Raw genomic sequence first — 24,558 nt, forward strand, 5'->3', positions numbered from 1 at the left:
CAGCTATCGAAATGATCTCATTTTGAATTCTGTGAGAAGTATATTTCGAGTTACCAGCTGCGTTGAATAAATGGATCTCTAAATCTGTATCACCAGCGTCTACTCTGAATTTCAAAAGATCACTAAAATTCCCAGAGTTCTTGGTGCTCTCTCGTATAGGCATATCGTGAGTTCAGCCAAAAACTATTGTTTTTATAATCGGTAATTTTTTTTTTCTATTTTCTGCAACACTTTTTTTCTTACCTTCATCTATTGAAGACAATAGGAGATTATATATAAGATGAATTTATAAAAAAATTGACACGCATGGAGTGCGTTCGGTTCCATGATTTTTCTTCACCCAAAAAGTGCTCAACGCGTCTAAAAAAGTTTTCAATTAAAAAAATAACCTCTGCTATATGCTCTACTATATGTATAGTAATTCTATTGAAAACCGGAAAATTGTTGTGAATCCATCACTTTCCTTTTTTCCTTGCCCTTTGGATTGAGAAAGTAATATTGAGGAAGTTGTGCTGAAAAATGCGACAATCAAAATCTCAGGGGGGGCCATGGCCCCCCCCTGGCCCCCCTCTGCGGGCGCCCATGGTTCCGATTGCAGTAAACTGTTTGTGCTGCAAAAGTCTGCTTTAAGATCTATGATTGGTCTAAAATATAGGGAATCATGCAGAGGGCACCTCAGACAGAATAGAATTCTCACTTTCTTTGGAATGTTTGTTTTAGAGTGCGTTCTTTTTGTGAAAACAAATCCGCATTATTTCGAAAATCTAAGAAATATCAATAACACAAGACGTACCATTCCCTTTCACTTTCCAATACACAAAATGACATTAACTGAAAAAAACACCAAGTATATGTGTATTAAGTTTTATAATAATCTACCCAAAAATGTACTAGACATAGTTGATATTAGGAAATTCAAGAAAAATCTAACAGACTTGATTATAAATATAGAACCTTACTCTATTTCAGAATTTTTGAGTTATTGTGATATGAATTCTAGGATGTAGTTTAATTTTTTCTTTTTCTGTTATTGACGGTTTCCCATTTCTTTGTATATTTCTGTACAGGATTCAGGGAATTAAGCTATTGTTATTGTTATTGTTATTGTTAAAACAGCCGAATGAGATAGCCGAATTTGACCTTGAACTATTCGTACGCCACTGTATATAGAACGGATACCGATGCAAACAAAATAGAATCGCCGCGTGTATTTCATATCTGATGATCTCTACATAGGATCAAAAACAGATTTTGGGGATATGCTAACAACCATTAGCAGAAAGTACTGGCGTTTACTATGTCCACTTGTACCTCCAAGTGCGGAAGGGGTTACCTTATATAATTCAAAATGTCATATCTCAAAACCTGAATATAGGATCGAATTCAGATTTTGGGGATATGCTTACAACCAATAGCAGCTGAAAACGGCGTTAACCGCATCCACTTACAACTCAAGGGGGCGGAGGGGGGTCAACCCATTTGAATCAAAATGTCATATCTGAAAATTTGTACATAGGACCTAATTCAGATTTTGGAGATGTGCTAACAATCAATAGCAGAAAAAAGTGGCGTTTACCGCATAAACTTACACCCTGAGGGGTCGGAGGGGGGTCAACCCATATAAATCAAAATGTCATATCTGAAAATCTAAACATAAGATCGAACTCAGATTTTGGGGATAAGCTTAAAACCAATAGCAGCTGAAAATGGCATTAACCGCATACACTTACACCCTAAGGGGGCGGAGGGGGGTCAACCCATATAAATCAAAAGGTCATATCTGAAAATCTGAACATAGGATCCAACTCAGATTTTGGGGATATGCTTAAAACCAATAGCAGCTGAAAATGGCGTTAACCGCATCCACTTACACTCTAAGGGGGCGGAGGGGGGTCAACCCTTTTAAATCAAAAGGTCATATCTGAAAATCTGAACATAGGATCATACTCACATTATGGGGATATGCTTAAAACCAATAGCAGCTGAAAGTGGCGTTAACCGCATCCACTTACACCCTAAGGGGGTGGAGGGGGGTCGACCCATATAAATCAAAATGTCATATCTGAAAATCTGTACATAGGATCGAATTCAGATTTTGGGGATATGCTAACAATCAATAGCAGCTGAAAGTGGCGTTAACCGCATCCACTTACACCCTAAGGGGGTGGAGGAGGGTCAACCCATATAAATCAAAATGTCATATCTGAAAATCTGTACATAGGATCGAATTCAGATTTTGGGGATATGCTAACAATCAATAGCAGCTGAAAGTGGCGTTAACCGCATCCACTTACACCCTAAAGGGGTGGAGGGGGGTCGACCCATATAAATCAAAATGTCATATCTGAAAATCTGTACATAGGATCGAATTCAGATTTTGGGGATATGCTAACAATCAATAGCAGCTGAAAGTGGCGTTAACCGCATCCACTTACACCCTAAGGGCTCGCTTGCCGGTAAGCCCGCTCGATTGATTTCATAAAGGAATTTGGACGTAGTAGTGAATAAATATCGATAGGATGGACATTAACAAAGAAATTTTGATTTCTAAAGTGTTTTTAAATAGCGTAATATGGGATATTGTTATTTTATATTATTTTTTTTACTTATTCAATATAATTTTTGTAAGAGAAAATTTGATGTTTTAATTACAAGAAATTCATCTACATCTTTCAGTCGGTGGAAATTATATGAGTCGATATATGGCAAATGAAATAAACAAATATACTCAGGGTACTGAACCAATGAACAAAAATATGAAGAGAATTAGGGTAAATGCACTGGTTCTCGACCATTCCGTGATTTGAGATCAATCAATCAATCAAATCAATTTATTCAGGAGAGTAATATACAAACCAAGTTCAATATTTGGACGAGACACCTAAGCCAAGCTTGTGTTGTGTAACTTCGTCCAAGTGTACCTAATAATATGAACTCACAAAAAAATTACACTAGGCAAGTTCAATTGCGAGAAAAAAAAATTAAATTCATAAAATAGTGAAAACATAAAAAAATCGGAATGAGAAATCAAGAAGCAGGTGAGGCAGGGGATGTCGGAAATTAATCTAAAACAAATCCATGAAAACTGGGATATTCTCCACTAAAAACAATTTTAATCTCTCAACTTTTCTTTTAGTACTTACATCTCTCAATGAAGTAGGCAATATATTGATGAATTTTGGTCCTAGATACGAAATGTAATGTTGTGTATGCGTTTTTCTATACAATGGAACTACTAGAGGCATGTTTACCCTAGAGCGAGTAAAAACCTGATGGGTATGATATTCCAAAGATGGCGACTTCAACAATCTCATAAGACAGCGATAAATGTATATCATCCGCACCTCGCGCAATCCGGATTCCTTGTAAAGGGCATCTGTAGGAAATCTTCTTTCTTTTTTCAAAATTATCTTTATGAGGGTTTTTTGGGCAATCTCCAAAATGGTGAGATGAGCTTTGGCAAGACCTCCCCATGCTGTGATACAGTAACTAAGTATGGACTCTGCCAGTGCAACGTAAACAGTTTTTAGTAATTTTCTATCTAATATAGCTCTTAGTTGGTAGAATTTATAAATTAGTTTTCTTAGCCTTTCAACCAGATACCCAATATGCACATCCCAGCGTGTAAACTGATCAAGCATAACTCCTAAATACTTAATTGATGCTGTTTTCTTTATGACTGGGCAGTGGCAGAGTGAGCCCGAGATACACCTAAATTCATGTATCCTAATTGTCTCTTTTTCTGGTTGGTCTTTGATTGTTGAGGAGTGGGTCATAAATTTGGTTTTTTGTATGTTCAAACTCAAAAGATTGCATGTTAGCCAACACGAAATTTTCTTTAAACAATCCTCGGCTTTTTTATAAACAAGATTCCAATCATCCTCCGCGAAAAGCATAACAGTGTCGTCTGCATAAGATATAATCAATGCATCCATATCCAGAATATCGAAAACATCATTGATATAAATCAAAAATAAGATGGGCCCAAGAACCGTTTCTTGTGGAACCCCCATGGTTATAGGAATCGATCCACTATGGTGCTCTCCGATTCGGACTGTTTGATTTCGACCCGTTAGATAGTCCGTGAACAGTCTAAGAGCTACTCCCCTAATACCCATTTGTTCCATTTTTCGTAACAATCTGGCGTGGTTAACCGTATCAAATGCTTTCGCAAGGTCTAAATATACAGACAAACATTTTTTATTTTTATCACAATTTTCCAAGATAGTACCAACCAGATTATTTACTGCATCTTCGGCAGATCGATTTTCCCTGAACCCGAATTGACCCTGCGATAAAATCCCACTTTTCTCCAGATGATTTACTAATCTTTTTTTTACACATTTCTCGAATATCTTTGCGAAATTACCAATGATAGAAATAGGCCTATAGTTAGTTACCAGTCTTCTATCACCACTCTTGAATACTGGTACGGTTACCGATTGCTTAACAGAATCCGGGACACATCCGTTCATGAAACACATATTCACTATGTGGCATAGGGGGGCCAAGAAAAACTGATGAAATTCTTTTATAATTTCAACTGATATACCATCAATACCTGTAGCAGCCTTATTCCTCAATGTTGAAATAATTTCTATCAATTCATTACACTGTACAGGATAAAGGAACAGTGAACCACGAACCCCTGAGTTCCTGAGGGGAATCTCAGACATATTTGTTGTATTTATTTTATTAGCCATAGTTTCGCCAACATTAGCAAAAAACTTATTGAAGTATTCTGCTTTTTCTCCATCACTATTTATATTTTCTCCCCTCTCATCAATAACACGGTATTTATTACTCTCAACCCTCCCGAGCGCCGTATTCGTTACCTCATTTATCTGTTGCCAAATTTTCCTATAATTATTGTCCGCTTGTTTAATTTTGTCCTCATAAAATTTATTTTTTGTAACTTTTATAAGACTGTTCAAAAAATTACGATATTTGGTATACTCTGTCCATGACTCAGCAGTTACCTTCTTCAAATATCTTTCCTTCAACCTATCTCTATGTCTTATGGAATTTATTAGTCCCTGTGTCATCCACGGTTTCAACTTAGTATGAACTTTCTGAAACATTCTTTGAACCTTTGAGCATTCTTCGATACTATCAGAGATCTTTCGGATAAAAATGTCAAATGCATAATTACAATTATCCGAATTGAAAATATCCGACCAATCTATTTTCTCAAGAACTTTTTTCAATTCACGTTTATTTAAACTAGTTCTGGTCTTTGCTTTAACAAAATTAGCTTTTACTATTGGATCCCTATTCGAAAATGATAATGACAATGTATAATGATCAGTTAAGTGGGTAGTTATGACATTCGCTGTTATATCAATCTTTCTTATTGCCTCATTAGTAATTTTAACGAAAATGTGATCAATCAGAGAAGAAGAATTCGCAGTTATTCTAGTAGGCCTATCCACATAAGAAAAAAAACCCAGCCCCTGCATTAAATTAACGTATTTGTTGACTCCAATATCAGAAGAATTTAGCAAGTTTATATTTATGTCGCCCATAAAAATATTAATATCAAATTTTCTAAGTGACATCAGGTAATGTTCAAGTTCCATCATATAACCATTCAAATCTAAAGAAGGTGGCCTATAGCATGCAATAAGGCTGTAAGACATTTCATTCAACGAAAATTCTACCTCCAGCAGTCTGGTATTAGTAAATTGGTATATGTTACTCGAATAATCGATCGATTTTCTCACATACACAACAACACCGTCATTTTGATTGAAATGAGACTCATTATATAAAATATCAAAGTTGGGCAAACTGAAGTCAAGAACGTCCTCAATCTGCCACGTTTCCGTGAGAACAATTATATCCAAATCGTTTACATCCGCTGATTCTATGTATAGTAAAAATTCATTGAAGTTCTTTTTCAAACTTCTGATATTCATATGTAAAATATTACAAAGTTTCCTACCCCTTATATTCAAGATACTCTCACTTAGACTCCCGCATACACCTGCCCCCCTCCTTACATCATCCTCAAAGTAATCAAAAAATTCCATAGTTATCAACAATAATAATCAATAGTAACAACAAAATAATATAATTAGTTATTCAATGAAGCACAATTATAGGTAGTTGCTCCTTGAAACTTTTTAATGCTATTGAAACAAACAAACATCTAGATTAAGTATTTACTACAGAATAAACACAAAAAGAACAATATTCCATACCATTGCACTTAAAAATATGAAACATATCACCCTTGTAACAAAATCGCAATATCAGTAGATGCATTTATACTTATATATTTTCCCTTGAGTTTGGTAAAAACACTACCATTTGAAGTCCAGACGTTCTTGAATCCCAACATTTCCTTTGCTTCCATAAGTAATTTTCTTCTATACATGGTTAGATCTTCTGTAATGAACATCTTCGATCCCTTCAGCTTGTAACTGTTTTTCATAAGTTTTATTTTGATATCATTTTTCGCAAGTTTAATGATTATAGTTATAGTATAGATAAAATAATAATTAAAATATATCATGTAGTGCAAAATATTTTCGCGGTACGTGTTCTCGACCATTCTACCCTTCCAAGATAGTTTGCATAGTAGTGGTATAGTATATTAGTTTATAACCGTCTTTCATAGAAAAGGGTTCTTTCTCGTCCTGTCTTAGAAAAGTGCTTTGTGATAATGACCAGAAAATAGTAATTATTTCTTATTTTAAATGAATTATGTGTGTATATTTTGTTCCATATCAATTATAAGATATTTTTTCGAGTGTATTTCAATCAAAAAGCAAATAAATGTATATTTTTTTGTTCAATATTCGGCGGTCGCGAACTGGTATTGGAAAATTTGTACCTCTTATTTCTCGACCAAAGTGGTCGAGAACCAATATGTTACTTCAATAATTGTTTATTTCAACCGATATATTTCTGTTGGATCATTTTCATTTTTTTTCGATACCCTGATTCATTTATATATCTACTTTCTGAATATTAGTTTGCGACCACCGAATTAACGTTGAAACACTTATTTCTACCCTTTATTTATTCGCGGTCGAGAACCAATTTGATTGTACTTAATTCTCGACCACTGGTGGTCGGTGTTTTATATTTTATATACTCATTAGTTTCTAAATAGATATTAAGAGCAAAATAACCAAATAATGTTGTATGAGTTGCTATTTTGAAATATTTATAGAAAGTGGAAATTTTTGCAAAATAATTTTTTTTTACGTTCCGAGTGTTTCTTAATTGATTACCTCATCTGAAACCAATCTGAGTGATAGGTAGTGATGTCGATGGTACGGTACGAAAGTAAGTACTAATCACTCATTGTCGCCGACTGAGGCGTATTTATGAATTTAATGGACTGTATAAAAAATAATGAAAATAAATCGAGTACTGGTCAAATCGACCTACCTTCACTGATTGTTTGTAAACCTCAATTATCCTGCTATTTTAAGGCACAATCCTGATCATTAACAATGTCGAAATCACTGGTAATTGTAGAAATTTTATATTTTCTCTCTGCAGCACATCGAAAACCCAAAACTCAAAACTTCTTCCTCGCTTCTTCCACATGTGTTCGCTGCAGGTATGGTATTAAATTTGACCAACACATGCGCGCAAAAAAATTGAAATAAAACTTGAATTTCTTCCAACAAAACATTCTCATTCCACAAACCAAAATTAACTAAAATAAATTTAAGTCTGAAATTAAAGAAAGAAAAATGAAAGTTTTTTAGGTACTTGGAACCTGAACATTCCGCCCACCTAAAATAGCATTATTTTATATGCTCATGCTTGCCCCGGAAGAGGGCACAATTTTACTACCGGTCTTCGCAGAATACCGCTAACAGTGCGAACGGTAGCCACTCGTGCTATACCGTCCTTGCCCAAATGGACATCAATCACGCGAGCCATGCGCCAACGTCGAGTAGGCAGTTGCTCATCCCTGATCAACACAAGTTGTCCCACAGATAATTGGGAATCTCGTGGTGTGAACCATTTGGTCCGTTGTTGCAACGTATTCAAATATTCGACATGCCACCTTTTCCAGAAATCTTGATGCAACCGAGTGATCAACTGCCACCTAGATAATCTATTGAGGGACACATTGGATAAGTCAGGCTCAGGAATATCGGAAATAGGAGCCAGTGTGAGAAAATGCCCCGGAGTGAGTACCGATAAGTCATTTGGATCTGTACTGAGAGGACAAAGTGGTCGGGAGTTCAAGACCGCCTCGATTTGAACCAGCACGGTATACATCTCCTCATAAGAAAGAATTTGATCACCAATCAGTTTGTATAGATGTGATTTAACAGATTTAATACCGATTTCCCACAACCCTCCAAAATGAGGAGCTGAAGGAGGATTGAAATCCCAGTCTATTTTCTCTGCTTCCACAGCGCACTTCATGTATGAAATGAGTTCTCTCTGAGCACCCTTGGAATTACTGCCACCGTCACTGAAAATTCTAGTGCACCTACCTCTGCGCGCAATGAACCGTTTTAAAGCAGCCAGAAATGCCTCACTAGTCAAATCTGACACTAGTTCTAAATGCAGAGCTTTTGTCGAAAAGCACACAAAGAGGCAAATATACGCTTTAGTTGATTTGATGCCCCGACGTTTTGACATCGTAACAAGAAAAGGACCGCCAAAATCGACTCCTACACATTGAAAGGGCTTTAATTGATTGACGCGGTACGATGGAAGATTGCCCATCAAGGGTTGTAGAGGTTTGGGATTGGAGCGGAAGCAAACGAGACATTTGGACGTAACTCTACGAATAGCCTTTCTTGCAGACAAAATCCAAACTTGCTGGGATAGAAGAAACTGTAACGTTTGTGAACCGGGATGAAGGTACAACCGATGAAAATATTGAATGAATATATCCGTGAACAAATGTTTATTAGGCAATAATGCTGGAAATTTATGGTCATACTGAAGGCCAGAAAATGTTAATCGACCACCCACTCTCAAAATGTCATCATCTCCAATGAAGAGATTGAGTTTTTGAAGATATTTCACGGTAATAGGACGGTTTAATCGAAGATTTTGAATTTCCTCACCAGAAACTCTTTGCTGAACACATTTGATGAGAAAATTGAGAGCTTGTTTTCTTTCCACGGATAAGATACTACCGATTCGTTTGGAGTGAGGACTTCTGAGATTGAAGGAAAAACGAAATAGATAAATTACAACCTGTTGAAGTTTAAAGAAAGAGGAATATCTCATTATTAGATCGTCAAATACGTCGGATGAGGCGAAGGTTGATAAAACAACCTGCCGTTCTTCTCCAGTTAGCATTTCTTCAATTTTTGGATCACCAGGTTTTCCTATTGGATCCTTGGACTGAAGCCAAGGAGGTCCCGCCCACCATAAGGAATGGTCGAGTAAACCAGACGGAGACATGCCTCTAGAGGCACAATCTGCCGGATTATCTTGAGACTTCACATAATACCATCGATCAGGAGGAACTAATTCCTGAATTTGGGAGGTACGATTGCTCACGAAACTCTTCCAGCGATAGGGCGATGACTTGATCCAATGAAGAACCACGGTGGAGTCTGACCATGCGAATATTTCATCCACTTTCAATGAGGGTCCATATGATTTTATTATGAAGGAAAGTAATTTTGAAAGGAGAAGAGCGGCACATAACTCCAACTTAGGTAAAGAAATGCGTTTGATTGGTGAAACCCGAGACTTTGCGCCAATCAAAGAAATATTTATTGAACCATCTGGATTGATAAATCGGAAGTAAACAACAGCGGCATACCCCTTCTCGCTGCTGTCCCCAAATCCGTGGGCTTCACATTTAGTAAATGATTGAGTGAAGATTCTGCGTGGTATTCGCAGAGTGGAATGAACCTGCAACTCGGATTTACATTGATTCCAACGATCCGTTAGTTCCGATGGAGGAACATCGTCCCACTGCAGACCTAGAGTCCAAAGGTGTTGGATGAGATGTTTGGCCAGGAAAGTGAATGGTGTCAGAAAACCAATTGGGTCAAAGATTCGTGCCAAGTCTGAAAGAATTGTTCGTTTTGTAACTGGTCTTTCGGTAGAATCTATAACATAGGAGAAATGATCTCCGGCTGGAAACCACCTGAGTCCCAGAATTTTCAATACAGAATCATCGAAATTCAACGATTCTTGATGTCGATGATCTGGAGGAAAATGATCTATTAGCTCAGTTCTGTTACTGGACCATTTTCTGAGTTCAAATCCACCACGCCTCAATGAAGAAATCAACTCGTCCTGCAAACCTCGAGCCTCCTCCAAGCTATCTCCACCTGATAAGATGTCATCTACATATGTTTCGGACCGTAAAACGCTCACCGCTGAAGGAAAAGCCATCGCCTCATCAGAAGATAATTGTTTCAACGTCCGAAGAGTTATATAGGGAGATGAAGCAACACCATACGTAACAGTGTTCAACTCGTATACTCGAACTGGATCTGAGAGAGAGAATCTGAAAAGAATTCGCTGAAATCGTCTATGTGATGGGTGAACGAGAATCTGCCTGTACATTTGTTTGATGTCAGCAGTGAAAACAACCTTATAAAACTGAAAATTGAGCAGAAGAGCCATCACATCTTTCTGGAGCTTTGGACCGGTCAAAAGAATCTCATTCAGGGACACATTGCCTGAAACCTTCGCTGAGGAGTCAAACACTACTCTAAGTTTTGTAGAAGGACTATTTCGGTTGATAACAGCATGATGTGGTATATAATATTCGTCAACAGATGGACTGGCATTTGGGAGTAAAGTCATGTGACCACAATCGAGGTAATCTTTCATGAACATCTTGTACTCGTTATAGAAATCAGGAGAGGTTTTGAATCTTCGTTCCAGTGAAAACAGACGTCGCAAGGCCATGGTATATGTATCTCCAAAGGATTTGTTTATCCCTTCTTTGAAGGGTAACATAACCGTGTAACGACCTGTTGAATCACGAGAGTAATAATCGTCAAATATCTTCTCACACAGGGCATCATCTGGTGAAGAAATTTCAGATTTAGGAATTTCTTCAATTTCCCAAAATTGTCTAAGCGTTGAGTCAATTACAGAATTAGCTGTTAAGTGAAAAGAGCTGATGGACTAGAGGTGTTTCCCATCAATATCCAACCGAATACAGTTTGTAACGCAGAAGGTTGTTTCAGATTACCTGGCAAACGACCTGTTCTCAGAATGAGAGGAAAGATAGCTGCTCCTACTAGCATATCAACTGGACCAGGAGAATGAAAGGTTGGGTCAGCCAGTTTGATATTAGAAAGAGAATACCACTCATGGTAGGGTAGAAAGTTGTTAGGCATATTAGAACAAATCTTCGGCAATACGACTGCATCAATAGTGTAAGATGGATTTATGGACCCTATCGGACGAATTGTACATGTTATGGAATCAGAAACAGATGCTGATGTTTCACCAAGGCCAAAGATAGCAAGAGGGGTTTTAAAACATTCAAGTCCTAACCTTTTTACGCATTTTTGTGTGATTATATTCGTTTGGGAGCCTGGATCTAAAAGAATGCGAATATTTTGATATTGACCTCGAGCATCTAAGACTTCAACCCGCGCAGTAGCTAGCAACACAGTAGCTGGCGATGCAGATATGTTTGTTAACACTTGAGAGCGGCATACCATGGAAGTAGATGGAATTTCATTACAAGGATCAATTGTTTCAGGAGATGGATCAATTGTCCCTAAATGCAACAATGTGTGATGACTTATGACAATGACGGCAAGTAGATTTCGACGAACACCCCGATACTCTATGTCCCGAATGAAGGCAGTTAATACACCAATTTTTGTCTTTAACGATTTGCAATCTTGCTGATGGAGGTTCATTGAGAAAAGAAGAGCATTTATAAATTGAATGGTTAGCATTACAATAGCTGCATGAAAATTTGTTCGGCGAATTTGACTGAGTAAGAAATGTTGAACTTTTTTTATAAGGCTTATCACTTGATGATGCATTCACGCGTTGTGAAACCGAGAACTTAAGTGACTCTAAAGAAATACATTGATTCTTGAGAAATTTATAAAGAGCACGATACGAAGGAATTTCTGTGGAACATTCTTGCAGCTCAAATCTCTTAATTGTTGCTATATCTAATTTCTGTATGAGCGAATGAAATAGAATAAAATCCCAATCTTCAATAGGCAAATTAAGATTTTTCAAAGCTGTTAAATTCTCCGAAAATATTGCTAATAAATTTCTCAGACCATCCACTGACTCATTGGTTAGTTTAGGTGCGTTATATATTTCCTTCCAAAAAGAATTTGCTAAAAGCCTCTTGTTTTGATATCTTTCAGTTAACGTTTCGAAAGCTAATTGATAATTTTCTTTTGTTAACTGATATCCCTTCAGAAGATTTCTCGTTTCAGAAGACAACGAACTGAGTAAATATTGAAATTTATCAATATCTGATGAGGTGGAATTTGTGTGAATCAAACTATTAAAAATGTCGAAAAAAGTAGGCCAATTCTTATAACTTCCATCAAATGTCGGTAAAGAAATTTTTGGAAGCTTGACATTTGGCGTTGTTGACGTTGTATCAATATTCGAGGAGGTTTCTTCGTTGAATAAATTAGTGTTCTTGACAGTAAAGAAATTATCCATAAAGCTAGTTTTTATCTCCTTTTCAGCGATCATATCTGGATTTTCGATTGTTGACAAAATGGAGATAATCGAATTATGCATTGTTTTAAATTCTTCGAGAATATCATCTAAATTGGAACACCGCAAATTAAATCGAACGTGCAAACTTTGATCAGTTACAGCAAGTTGGGCGAGCGCTAGTATTTCCAAGATTTCATCTATTTGAAGTTGGCGCAAGGCTTTTGCTTGTTTCAATTTATTGACACTCATTTTATCGAAATGAATGAATAAAATTCGATATTCTGCAAAGACGTGATAATAAAAAAAGAAAACAATAATATAATGAGTCTATCCTCAATATATTTATTCTTCACCAAAATATTTGTATGCAAATAAAATTAAATTGTCTGAAAAATGAAAAACAATTTATTTTCCGGATGAAAACAAACGTAAAATTCTCGTACTGACGACGAGCATGAAAATATTCAAGATAACATGAAACAGATGTGCAGTTATGATAAGAGAACTATGGGACAGAGTTCTGATGCTCTTTCCGCTGCTTATCAAATGCAAAACAAAATTAAATGAATATTTTCAATTTGAAACGATGGAATTTTGAAATGAGAACGTCTATTAAAAGAAAATTTGGCTCTGGTTGGACCAATGTCGCCGACTGAGGCGTATTTATGAATTTAATGGACTGTATAAAAAATAATGAAAATAAATCGAGTACTGGTCAAATCGACCTACCTTCACTGATTGTTTGTAAACCTCAATTATCCTGCTATTTTAAGGCACAATCCTGATCATTAACAATGTCGAAATCACTGGTAATTGTAGAAATTTTATATTTTCTCTCTGCAGCACATCGAAAACCCAAAACTCAAAACTTCTCCCTCGCTTCTTCCACATGTGTTCGCTGCAGGTATGGTATTAAATTTGACCAACACATGCGCGCGAAAAAATTGAAATAAAACTTGAATTTCTTCCAACAAAACATTCTCATTCCACAAACCAAAATTAACTAAAATAAATTTAAGTCTGAAATTAAAGAAAGAAAAATGAAAGTTTTTTAGGTACTTGGAACCTGAACACTCATCTCGCTCTAAAGTTTTTTATAAAATTTTCAAGTGGAGCGGCCACTATTATTAGTGGTCGAAAAATAACTCAAAAATGGTCGAGAACTCTGCGGCGTGGTCGAGAACCGAAGGTTATTGATGTTTTCTATATGTTTTCACATTTAAAAGGTTAAATGAGGAAAGAACGCTTAAAATTATATGACAAATCATTTAAAACTCGCCAAAGAGTCGATGAGACCAATACCATTAAAATTTGATAAGTTTATGTGTGAAAAAATCGTGCTCGAAATCGATGTTTCTGTTAACTGGTCGAGAACCAGTGCATTTACCCTAACTTACCTCAGAGTGACTGTAAGACGTTCTTCCGGCAGAATTCTTTGTTGATGAAAGTTGCACCACTGTTTTTTCAAACGATTTTCTATTAGATCCAAAATATACTTAAATGTCAATTCTTGCATGCGGAAATATTCGAAAAATTTTTCTGGATGGGCCGTCAGCTGTGAAAACAAGGTATGATATTCACCAACTTTTTGGCGTGATCTATTTATTTCATGAACGTCAGTAGACCTTCCATGTTTTAGTTTCAAGGAAACATTATCACTAGCTATTAAGATAGCCAAAAGATCCTCACGGCATAAATTCATGATGAAAAATGAATTATGTTGCAGCGGCAAACACAACGAGACGTTTTGACGAGCGGTGCACTATGACCACCACCTGCTACAATCTAGCAGGTTCACCAGTCGCCGAGCGCTAGTCTAATCAGCCGCGATAAAGCGAGACGCGAGAAGCGGCTCACCATGGCCGTACCCTTAGACTAGCGCTCGGCGACTGGTGAACCTGCTAGATTGTAGCAGGTGGTGGTCATAGTGCACCGCTCGTCAAAATGTCTCGTTGTGTTTGCCGCTGCAGCATAATTCATTTTTCATCATGAATTTATGCCGTGAGGATCTTTTGGCTATCTTAATAGCTAGTGATAATGTTTCTTTGAAACTAAAACATGGAAGGTCTACTGACGTTCATGGAATAAATAGATCACGCCAAAAAGTTGGTGAATATCATACCTTGTGTTCACAGCTGACGGCCCATCCAGAAAAATTTTTAGAATATTTCCGCATGCAAGAATTGACATTGAAGTATATTTTGAATCTAATAGAAAATCGTTTAAAAAAACAGTGGTGCAACTTTCATCAACAAAGAATTCTGCCGGAAGAACGTCTTACGGTCACTCTGAGGTAAGTTAGGGTAAATGCACTGGTTCTCGACCAGTTAACAGAAACATCGATTTCGAACACGATTTTTTCACACATAAACTTATCAAATTTTAATGGTATTGGTGTTCATCGATTCTTTGGCGAGTTTTAAATGATTTGTCATATAATTTTAAGCGTTCTTTCCGCATTTAACCTTTTAAATGTGAAAACATATAGAAAACCTCAATAACCTTCGGTTCTCGACCATTTTTGAGTTATTTTTCGACCACTAATAACAGTGGCCGCTCCACTTGAAAATTTTATAAAAAACTTTAGAGCGAGATGAGTGATTAGTACTTACTTTCGTACCGTACCATCGACATCACTACCTATCACTCAGATTGGTTTCAGATGAGGTAATCAATTAAGAAACACTCGGAACGTAAAAAAAAATTATTTTGCAAAAATTTCCACTTTCTATAAATATTTCAAAATAGCAACTCATACAACATTATTTGGTTATTTTGCTCTTAATATCTATTTAGAAACTAATGAGTAAATAAAATATAAAACACCGACCACCAGTGGTCGAGAATTAAGTACAATCAAATTGGTTCTCGACCGCGAATAAATAAAGGGTAGAAATAAGTGTTTCAACGTTAATTCGGTGGTCGCAAACTAATATTCAGAAAGTAGATATATAAATGAATCAGGGTATCGAAAAAAAATGATAATGATCCAACAGAAATATATCGGTTGAAATAAACAATTATTGAAGTAACATATTGGTTCTCGACCACTTTGGTCGAGAAATAAAAGGTACAAATTTTCCAATACCAGTTCGCGACCGCCGAATATTGAACAAAAAAATATACATTTATTTGCTTTTTGATTGAAATACACTCGAAAAAATATCTTATAATTGATATGGAACAAAATATACACACATAATTCATTTAAAATAAGAAATAATTACTATTTTCTGGTCATATATCACAAAGCACTTTTCTAAGAGAGGACGAGAAAGAACCCTTTTCTATGAAAGACGGTTATAAACTAATTTTTAGCGCGAAAACTTTGACCTATACCACTACTATGCAAACTATCTTGGAAGGGTAGAATGGTCGAGAACACGTACCGCGAAAATATTTTGCACTACATTAACTTTAATATAACATATTTGAATGATTGAAATGCCAACTAACTATTGAACTATATGAAACTGTAACAGGCCTTTTCATTTTTAGGGGCATTTTCAGATATCAGTTATCAACACTATCAATAATAATCATAATAGTTATTCCAATCAGTGAGGGTACATCAAATAAGCGAAAATATGCCAAAATAAAGGGCACAACAAATTTGCGGATGTCACTTTTCGAGTTATCAGAAAGGCGACGATATTTCAATACACACTTTGCGATGTTCTCAAGACAATTTTTATTTCATAATACAAAAAGTAGTTCATTACATATGGGCACGCATTTTCCAAAAGTTTGACATTTTACAATTCAGCAACCCACATTGCAAGAATCTGCACTGTGTGATGCCGACACAACATCCTCCGCGCGCGAGAAGTGACAAATAGTAATGCAATTAAACATGAACAAATATATATATTGTGACGTGTCGACCTTGAGTAAGCCGGTCACAAGGCTAAATTCGGCTCGCGACTACACTCAGTGAAGATGGGAGTGAGTTCTTCAAAATTAGATGGAAGGTAATAATGGGCGCCAGGTAGAGATATGCCTGTCTTAAGAATAAATTGCGTACTCCTCTACCAGAGTAGCAGTAAAACAAATCACTCAAGTCAAACGTTTAATAAAATTAAAATTTATGCAGTGGTTGATAATAAAAAAAAATAATGAAAAAGAAATCTCTTAGTTACCAAAAGCTAGAAGAGTTTCCCAAAAACTTAACCTAACACTAAATAAATGCCAGAAGGGCTTCCTATAAATTATAACAACAAATGCCAGAAGGGCTTCCTACAACCTATAGTGCCTAAACTAATCCTGTAAACAGAATCCTTATATCAGCCTACACTCGGCTTAGGCTAAACCTAAAACTTCAATACCAAAACTAAACCTAAACGGAGTTCAACAAACTCCAAATATACCAGATAATAAACCAGACAAATAACCAAGTAAACAAGAAGATTGACCTAAACCACAGATCCTGAAGGAATATACAAATACAATGGTTGTAATAACTGGCTGGTATAAAATAGCAGGTTGAATAAAGTGATAATAAATTCCAGTTACAAATCCTGAAGGGATACACAAGTATTATAGCTGTTTAAATAAATGGCCAGTTAGTGAAGTGCACCTCACCGCAAACTGTTCACAATGTCGACAGTATATAACAAGCATGAAACAACCTTTATTCAATATATCTAAATATAACTATCAATGGATAGAAAATTAATAATATAACCGTTAACTCCTATTCAAATGACTGATTTACTATCAGTACAATAAATCGTTACTTCCAACACTAAATCTCAATACAATACTCTTAAAGCCAGTGCAAGCACCGGTTACCTGAAACAAAGTCAATATTGAAGGTTGACTAGACAGCAAATCTAACGGTGAGATCTCTATACGTTGAATGTACCATCTACTCGAGCTACACCATATGCCAGCAATATACTATCTACTCGAACTGTACCATATATCAGAATGTACCATACATCAGAACTGCACCAGAAATTCACCCCCATACACCAGAAAATAAGTACTATAACCTCAAACCATACCATATACCAGACTCCAGAACGTAACCAGGCACTAGGATTCTCAACGTATCCAGGCACTAGGATTGTCAATCCAACCAGGCACTAGGATTCTTCAATTTTACCCAGGCACTAGGATTGTCAAAAATAGCCAGGCACTAGGACCCTAATAAAATACTATAAGAGATTGTTCACAAAATAAAAAGGAATCTATAACTCTCAGTTGTTGTTCGAGGGAAAAGGATCTTCTTGCTATTCTTCGTGTAAGTTCCACAGTTATTCGAACTAATCGCCGGGAAGCGAATCCTATTAAAACAGAAGTCTCAGATAATGATTCAAGATATAGAAATGATATCATACCTCTCAGATCTTCATAGTAAATTCAATACAAGAGATGGGCCTTGTGGAAGAAAACCTTATAATCACGTATAAAACGTATTTCCCAGAAATATTCACAATACCATAAACCATACAGGGAATTATCCAAATTGGAGAAATAATCGCCTATAACAAGGATGATTCTAGATCATATATTCTCCAAATTTGGTCAATTTTCTTTCCAAAAAAAACTTCTCTCAAAATTCTCACAAATCGCCGATAACCTCCATTTTGATAATCCATAACCACAGAATCTACCAGTTGTCAAACGAAAATTCCCACACAGAAGAAAAGTAATACAAGAAATCCAGAAACTATAAAATATTTCCCAACGGTAATGATATTCGACCTCACTTATCCGGAAATAACTGTTCCATAATAAATTCAAATTTATATTACTACGGAATATTTCGAGTTGAATTCACAATCAACCTCTAGAGGGCGCAGTAACAACCGAAATATCCAATGGCGTAAATTGAACCGTTACAATATATATTTTTTTTTTCATTTCACACAAAATGTGGTTCCTCTCGGATTACTCGGGCAAAAGCGCCAAGAACAATCCGACTGATTAGTGTGGAAAGAGTACTTGTCGTATTATGCTGACGGTTGCCAATATTACGGCCTTCTGCATCCAAGTTATGGTGTTCGAAGGCAGATCCATCTCACGCAAGTGCTCAACGGTTTTTCTATGTACCAGCCCATTGCAGCTAATCACCAATGGCTTTATTTCCACTTTTTCCAGCCCATAAGTTTGCTTCATCTGCCTTGATAGTATTTCGTATTTGGCGATCTTCCCTCCTTAGGCTTCAGCAAGGTTTTGGTCTAACGGCACCGTAAAGTCTATGATGATCGCCGATTTCCTACGCTTATTCCATACGACCATATCAGGTCGATTATGTTCAGCACCCGGGTCTGTTTGCACTGTTAGGTCCCAATAGATCTTGATTTCGTTGCCTTCCCGGACAGTCGTCGGTTCGTAAATGTGATGAGGGACGAATTCTTGGAGTAGCTGTTCCTTGAGACACATAAACTGGTGTACAACTTTGCCCATGTTGTTATGGCGAGACAAGTATTTTGTGTTAGCTATTGTCGAGCATCCAGATGACAAATGCTGCACAGTTTCCTCAACGTTTTTGTAGAGCCTACATTTTGTGTTTTCGATGTTTTGTTTCATTATGTACTTTGCGTAGGCTCGTGTAGGAACAACTTGATCCTGTATTGCCATCAGGGTTCCTTCAGTCTGAGGATAGAGATAACCCTGAGTTAGGTAGGTGTTCGTGCTGGGCAAGTCGACTTCTGGCTGCTGCAGACTGGCATAGAATCGTCCATGCAAGGGCTTTGATCTCCATTTATTTTTCCATTTCTCGAAAATGTTCTCTGTTTCAGGTTCCTGCCCGTCATTGCCTCCTGTCGGCGTGGACACATAGCGCTGGCTAGCTACCCACTGGTGCACTGGTAAGTTGCTCTGCAGAAAGAAGGTTTTCATTCTGCTTTCCTCTTTCAGATATACGTTCTCCAGTGAGCTCAGGCCTCGCCCCGACCCTCTACGTGGAATATACAGCCTTTATATAGCTGAATTTGGGTGGAGCACACAATAGTGTGTCAAGGTGGTTCTAGCCTTCCTGTCTAGACGCTCCAGATCCGTCCGAGACCAGGTGAGTACTCCAGCGGTATATATGAAAGCCGGTATTGCCCAGATATTGATAGCGGTTATCTTGTTCTTAGCTGAAAGTTGTGTATTTAAAACTTTCTTTATTCTAGTAAATAGCTCCTTCTCGACTTCTTCCTTATTCTCTCTCTGTCTCATCTCATATGTCTCCTGGACGCCCAGATATTTATACCTCTCTTCTGTCCCCAAAGTTGGTAACACTTGTCCGTCTATCAACACCATATTTTCTTCACGTTCTAGTTTCCCTCGCCTCACACTGATCGTTGCACATTTATCCAGACCAAATATCATCCCAATATCTTCGCTGAACCCTCTCACCAACTCAAGCTCCCCTTCCAATTGCTGTCGGCCTCTAGCGAACAATTTAAGATCGTCTACATAGAAAAGATGAGTGAGCTTTCTACTCTGGTCTAATGAGTATCCGTAGGACGATCTGTTTAACATACCACTTAAGGGGTTTAGGGCGAGACAAAACCACAATGGGCTGAAGCCGTCTCCCTGGAATATACCTCTTCTAATAGTTATTGAGGTTGTTTTGTGCGAATTTGATGTTCCTTCAAGATTAAGTGAGGTACACCACGTTGACATCAGGGAGCGGAACAATGAAATCACCTGTGGGTTTACCTTGTATATCTTCAGGATATCGAGCAGCCAAGTGTGAGGCACAGAGTCAAATGCCTTCTGGTAATCTATCCAGGCCATGGAGATATTTTTTTTCTTTTTTCTCGCCTGTTTGGTGATTATATTATCAATTACCAAAAGCTCCTTACTGCCTCTGCCACCTTTTCTGCAGCCATTTTGTTCCCAGGCTAACAGTTTATTATTTTTCAGGTGAATCCGGACCTTGTGACCGACCGTTGAGGTAAGTATTTTATAAGCAGAAGAAAGGCACGTGATCGGTCTGTAGTTTTCAGGTTTGGAAGGATCTCCCTTTTTGAAGATCATGTACGTCGTGCCTTGTGTGAGGAATTTTGGGATCTTTTCCGGGTTTTCCAAAGCTGCATTCAAAAGCCGCGCCAAAACCCCATGAGTGGACGGTAAGTATTTCCACCAATAATTATGAATATTGTCTATTCCAGCCGTTGTCCAGTTTTTCATTCTTTTGACTGTCATCGCTACATCTTCCTCGATGATGACGACCGAATGCATTTCAGATAGATTTGCATGTATTTCTTTTTCACTTTCTATCCATGTGGCTTTGGTGTTGTGGCTTTTCCCTTCTGACCATATGTTAGACCAGTATTTTTCGAATTCCTTCAGTTCAGGATCAGCTGCTTTCGGAGATTCTTGCTGGGTTCTATGGTGATCTCCCAAATCTTTGAAGAAACTTTTTTGATTGGTGTTGAATTGATTATTTTGATGGTATCTCTTAGTTCTTTTATGGTATCTTCTCAATCTGCTGCCCAGGATTGCCAGTTTTTGCTTTAAGGTCTCCATATGAATCACTAGCTGTTGTTTGTACTGAGCATCTTTCCTTTTCAGTTTTAATCTTCTTGAATAGCACTGCACTTGTCTGATTACCTTTTTGCTAACTTCCTCCTCCTTCAGGTAAGAATGAAGGATTCCTATTTCCTTCCGTAGGATTTTGATTTTCTTTTCCAATCTTTCCTCCCACGGGGATTTTCTCTGTTGGTGTGTCCTTTGTGTTTCCGTTACTGTCGGTGTTTGCAGTATATTGTTAACAACCATTGCAGTGCAGTAGACCTTGTGGCAAATATCTTCTAGGTTCTTCGTGCTATTCAATATTTCACTCAGTGCAGTATTTACGGTGGACATTGTTGTTTTGGAATCCTTATTTTTCTTTATCTTAGGAATTCGATGTCTATCTGCCATTTGGATTCCATCCCACCTTAGGCATTCCTCTTGGAAGATTTCGCGTATCTCACGTATAGTCCCGTCCGGCTCTGCCTCCACCGTTAGCTGTAGTCCATCAACCCCATCATCTGTGCTGTCCCGTTCTGGGAGAAAGCTTAATCTATGTATGCTCCTTCGTATGTTATTTATCCTCATCACTGGAGAATTTTGAGCAGCGGCCTTCATTGCCTCAAGCTCAGCCGGTGAGAGTAGCTTGCGGGTTCTTATGTTCCGAATTTGGGCTATCAAGTGTTTTCCGGTGAACTTATTGTCGGGATAGATCTCCTCCCATCGTTCAGCCAGTTTTTCGGCGTATTTCTTTGTGTTCTTTTCACCTTCAGTAACCAAATAATAAGCATTGATCAGACTGCGGTTCATTTCTCTTGTCCAATGCTGCCTTTTCTGTTCCTGGGTTCCAGCGAGACCGCCTATTTCAGACGTGTCCAAGCCATTAACCCTAGAGTTCCTGAACAATCTTCTTGGCCTTGTGGTGCCAGTTCGTAGAGGAGTGCCACTTGCTCCACTCGATTCTACTAGGGACCGTGAAGATCTTCCCCTAGGCGCGATCCCAACACCAGGGGCGGGTTCCGAGGCTTCTTGAGTGTCGAAAGCTCATTATTCACAGTAGAAGGGGTGCTAACCCTCTCACTGGTTGACTCAGGTACGCGGGGTCGTCACTTCCCGAGGACCGTAGCCCCCCTTGCGTATATATATATATATATACGTATATATATATATATATATATATATATATATATACGTATTTTTTTTTTTTTTTTTTTTTTTTTTTTTTTTTTTTTTTTTTTTTTTTTTTTTTTTTTTTTTTTAATATCACCATAAAGGGTAGGTAAACCCTGAACAGCCGGACAGTTTGTGCCAAGGCTGCTCAGAGGGATGTAAGGAACTTCCTCACCAGTCTAGTATTGGCGAGGATTACTTCTTTTTGAGCTGTGCTCACGAGCTCTTTTTCTAAACCTAGTCTTAGGGTGTTGTCAACTAGGTGTTTCTCCACTAGCCCATTGGTGGACATGACTAGTGGCAGTATGGTTGTTGATTTGAGGCCATAGATTGTCTTCATCTCAAATGCCAGGTCCTGATACTTCGTTAGTTTTTCCGTGAAAGCTTTAGCTATGTTGTCATCGGCCGGGATAGCAACGTCCAGGATTTCCATCGTTCTCTCTATTTTATTGTGGAGCAGGATGTCGGGTCGGTTGTGTTTGATTGTCTGGTCCGTTGTGATAAAATTATCCCAGTATAATTTGTAGTGCTCGTTTTCTAATATGTTACTGGGTCGGTATTCAAACGGTCTTACTGTTTTTTTTATTAGTCCGCACTTTTTGGCTATCGCCTGATGGTAAACTCTGGCCATCGCGTCATGTCGCTGCGTATAGTCAGTTGGAGCCAGGATGGAGCAAGATGAGGTGACGTGCTGAATGGATTCAGTCACCTGGGAGCACTTTCGACATTTATCCGTGGGTATGTTGCGTCTAGTAATGTTCTTAATGTATGATCTTGTTGGGACCACTTGGTCCTGAATGGCGATCAATCTTCCTTCAGTTTCAGGAAATAGGTATCCGGATTTAAGGTAAGTAAGTGAGTATTCTTTATTGATATATATATATATATATATTTATATATATATATATATATATATATATATATATATATATATATATATATATATATATATATATATATATATATATATATATATATATATATATTTTTTTTTTTAATTCACACTTATTAGTGGGTTTCGTAGAGTTATCCGGACGCCAAGGCATCAAGGATAACCCTCTTTTTGATCAATGGGGGTATACGACCTTCCGTATATATATATATATATATATATATATATATATATATATATATAATGATCGTTGAAAATGATAATATATACTATATAAGGGATATCGATCAGTAATTAACGAGATATATTCACTCTTTATTCATGTAAATTGTAAATTATTGTTGATGATGTGTTTTGTTGTATTTTACAGTTGCCCTGAGGAAGAAGCAAAAAAAGCTTCGAAAGCTAGGCTTTACATGAATAAAGAGTGAATATATCTCGTTAATTACTGATCGATATCCCTTATATAGTATATATTATATATATATATATATATATATATATATATATATATATATATATATATATATATATATATATATATATATATATATATATATATATATATATATATATATATATATATATAAATATATATATATATATATATATATATATATATATATGCAAGCAAGAAAAATATCAAAATGATTGCAAGCTTCATGCCTCGTAGGAGGGCAAAGGACATAGTTTTACTTAAGGTCTGTCGAATAAACCCTTAACAGTCTTAACAGATGCAACGCGAGGTACATTATCTGAACCTGGGTAGAATGCGATGATTCTCCCTATAGACCAACGGCAAGGAGGATTATTGTCATCTTTAATTAGTACTAGTGTTTTAGCCCTTTTTGAATTATTATAATGTACTAGCTGACCCGGCGAACTTCGTACCACCCTATAATCAAGAAATATCTGTTACCTTTTTATCTGAATTAAGTTAATTTCTTTATTAAGTATTGCTGTTGGAATATTAATAAATTAAAATTATTCCAAAAATGAAGTGTTTATTATTCTTATGCTTTATGATGCACAATATTCTTAGTTTTATTTTCTGGCGCGTATATAAATAGTGTTGTTGGTATTCTGACACTGGAACAGGCGACATATAACTGGCCATGTGAAAAACATGAATTTTCAAGATTTCATTTCAATACTCAAATGCCTTGCAATATTGAAAAACAACGTTCATTGGTCCAATAGCAACGATATGCAGTGTACTGTAGTCAATTTCTTTGTTATAATTAAATGCAGCTCTATAGGGGTTGAACGCAACACTTCTATTTTGTTGGTACCGGTTCCATCAATTCCGTTCAACTTCATTCCGCGTTTCACGTTGCTCATCAGTTTGACTTGCTCTTGTATTTCTTTGACTTGCAGCATTACGGGTGCTGCGACTTGAGTTTGTACGTCTAATTGCCGGTATTTTCAGA

The 24,558-nt window shown here is 37.0% G+C and overlaps 2 protein-coding genes across 2 annotated transcripts; both read right to left on the reverse strand.

The window, feature by feature from the left end:
* Positions 1-7,779: 7,779 nt before the first annotated feature.
* Positions 7,780-11,303, reverse strand: LOC123686671. The gene is made up of 2 exons (XM_045626883.1): positions 11,156-11,303; positions 7,780-10,985 (listed from the first exon to the last, which is right to left on the reverse strand). Exons 1-2 carry the CDS (start codon positions 11,301-11,303, stop codon positions 7,780-7,782), a joined length of 3,354 nt encoding a protein of 1,117 aa, XP_045482839.1.
* An 8,236-nt stretch (positions 11,304-19,539) lies between these two features.
* Positions 19,540-22,867, reverse strand: LOC123686672. Its single transcript, XM_045626884.1, has 2 exons — positions 22,474-22,867; positions 19,540-22,094 (listed from the first exon to the last, which is right to left on the reverse strand). The coding sequence occupies exons 1-2, from the start codon at positions 22,865-22,867 to the stop codon at positions 19,540-19,542; spliced, it is 2,949 nt and encodes a 982-aa protein (XP_045482840.1).
* Between the last annotated feature and the right edge of the window lie 1,691 nt (positions 22,868-24,558).

The sequence above is a fragment of the Harmonia axyridis genome, chromosome X, assembly GCF_914767665.1.
Source record: "Harmonia axyridis chromosome X, icHarAxyr1.1, whole genome shotgun sequence".
NCBI classification, from domain to species: Eukaryota; Metazoa; Arthropoda; class Insecta; order Coleoptera; family Coccinellidae; genus Harmonia; species Harmonia axyridis.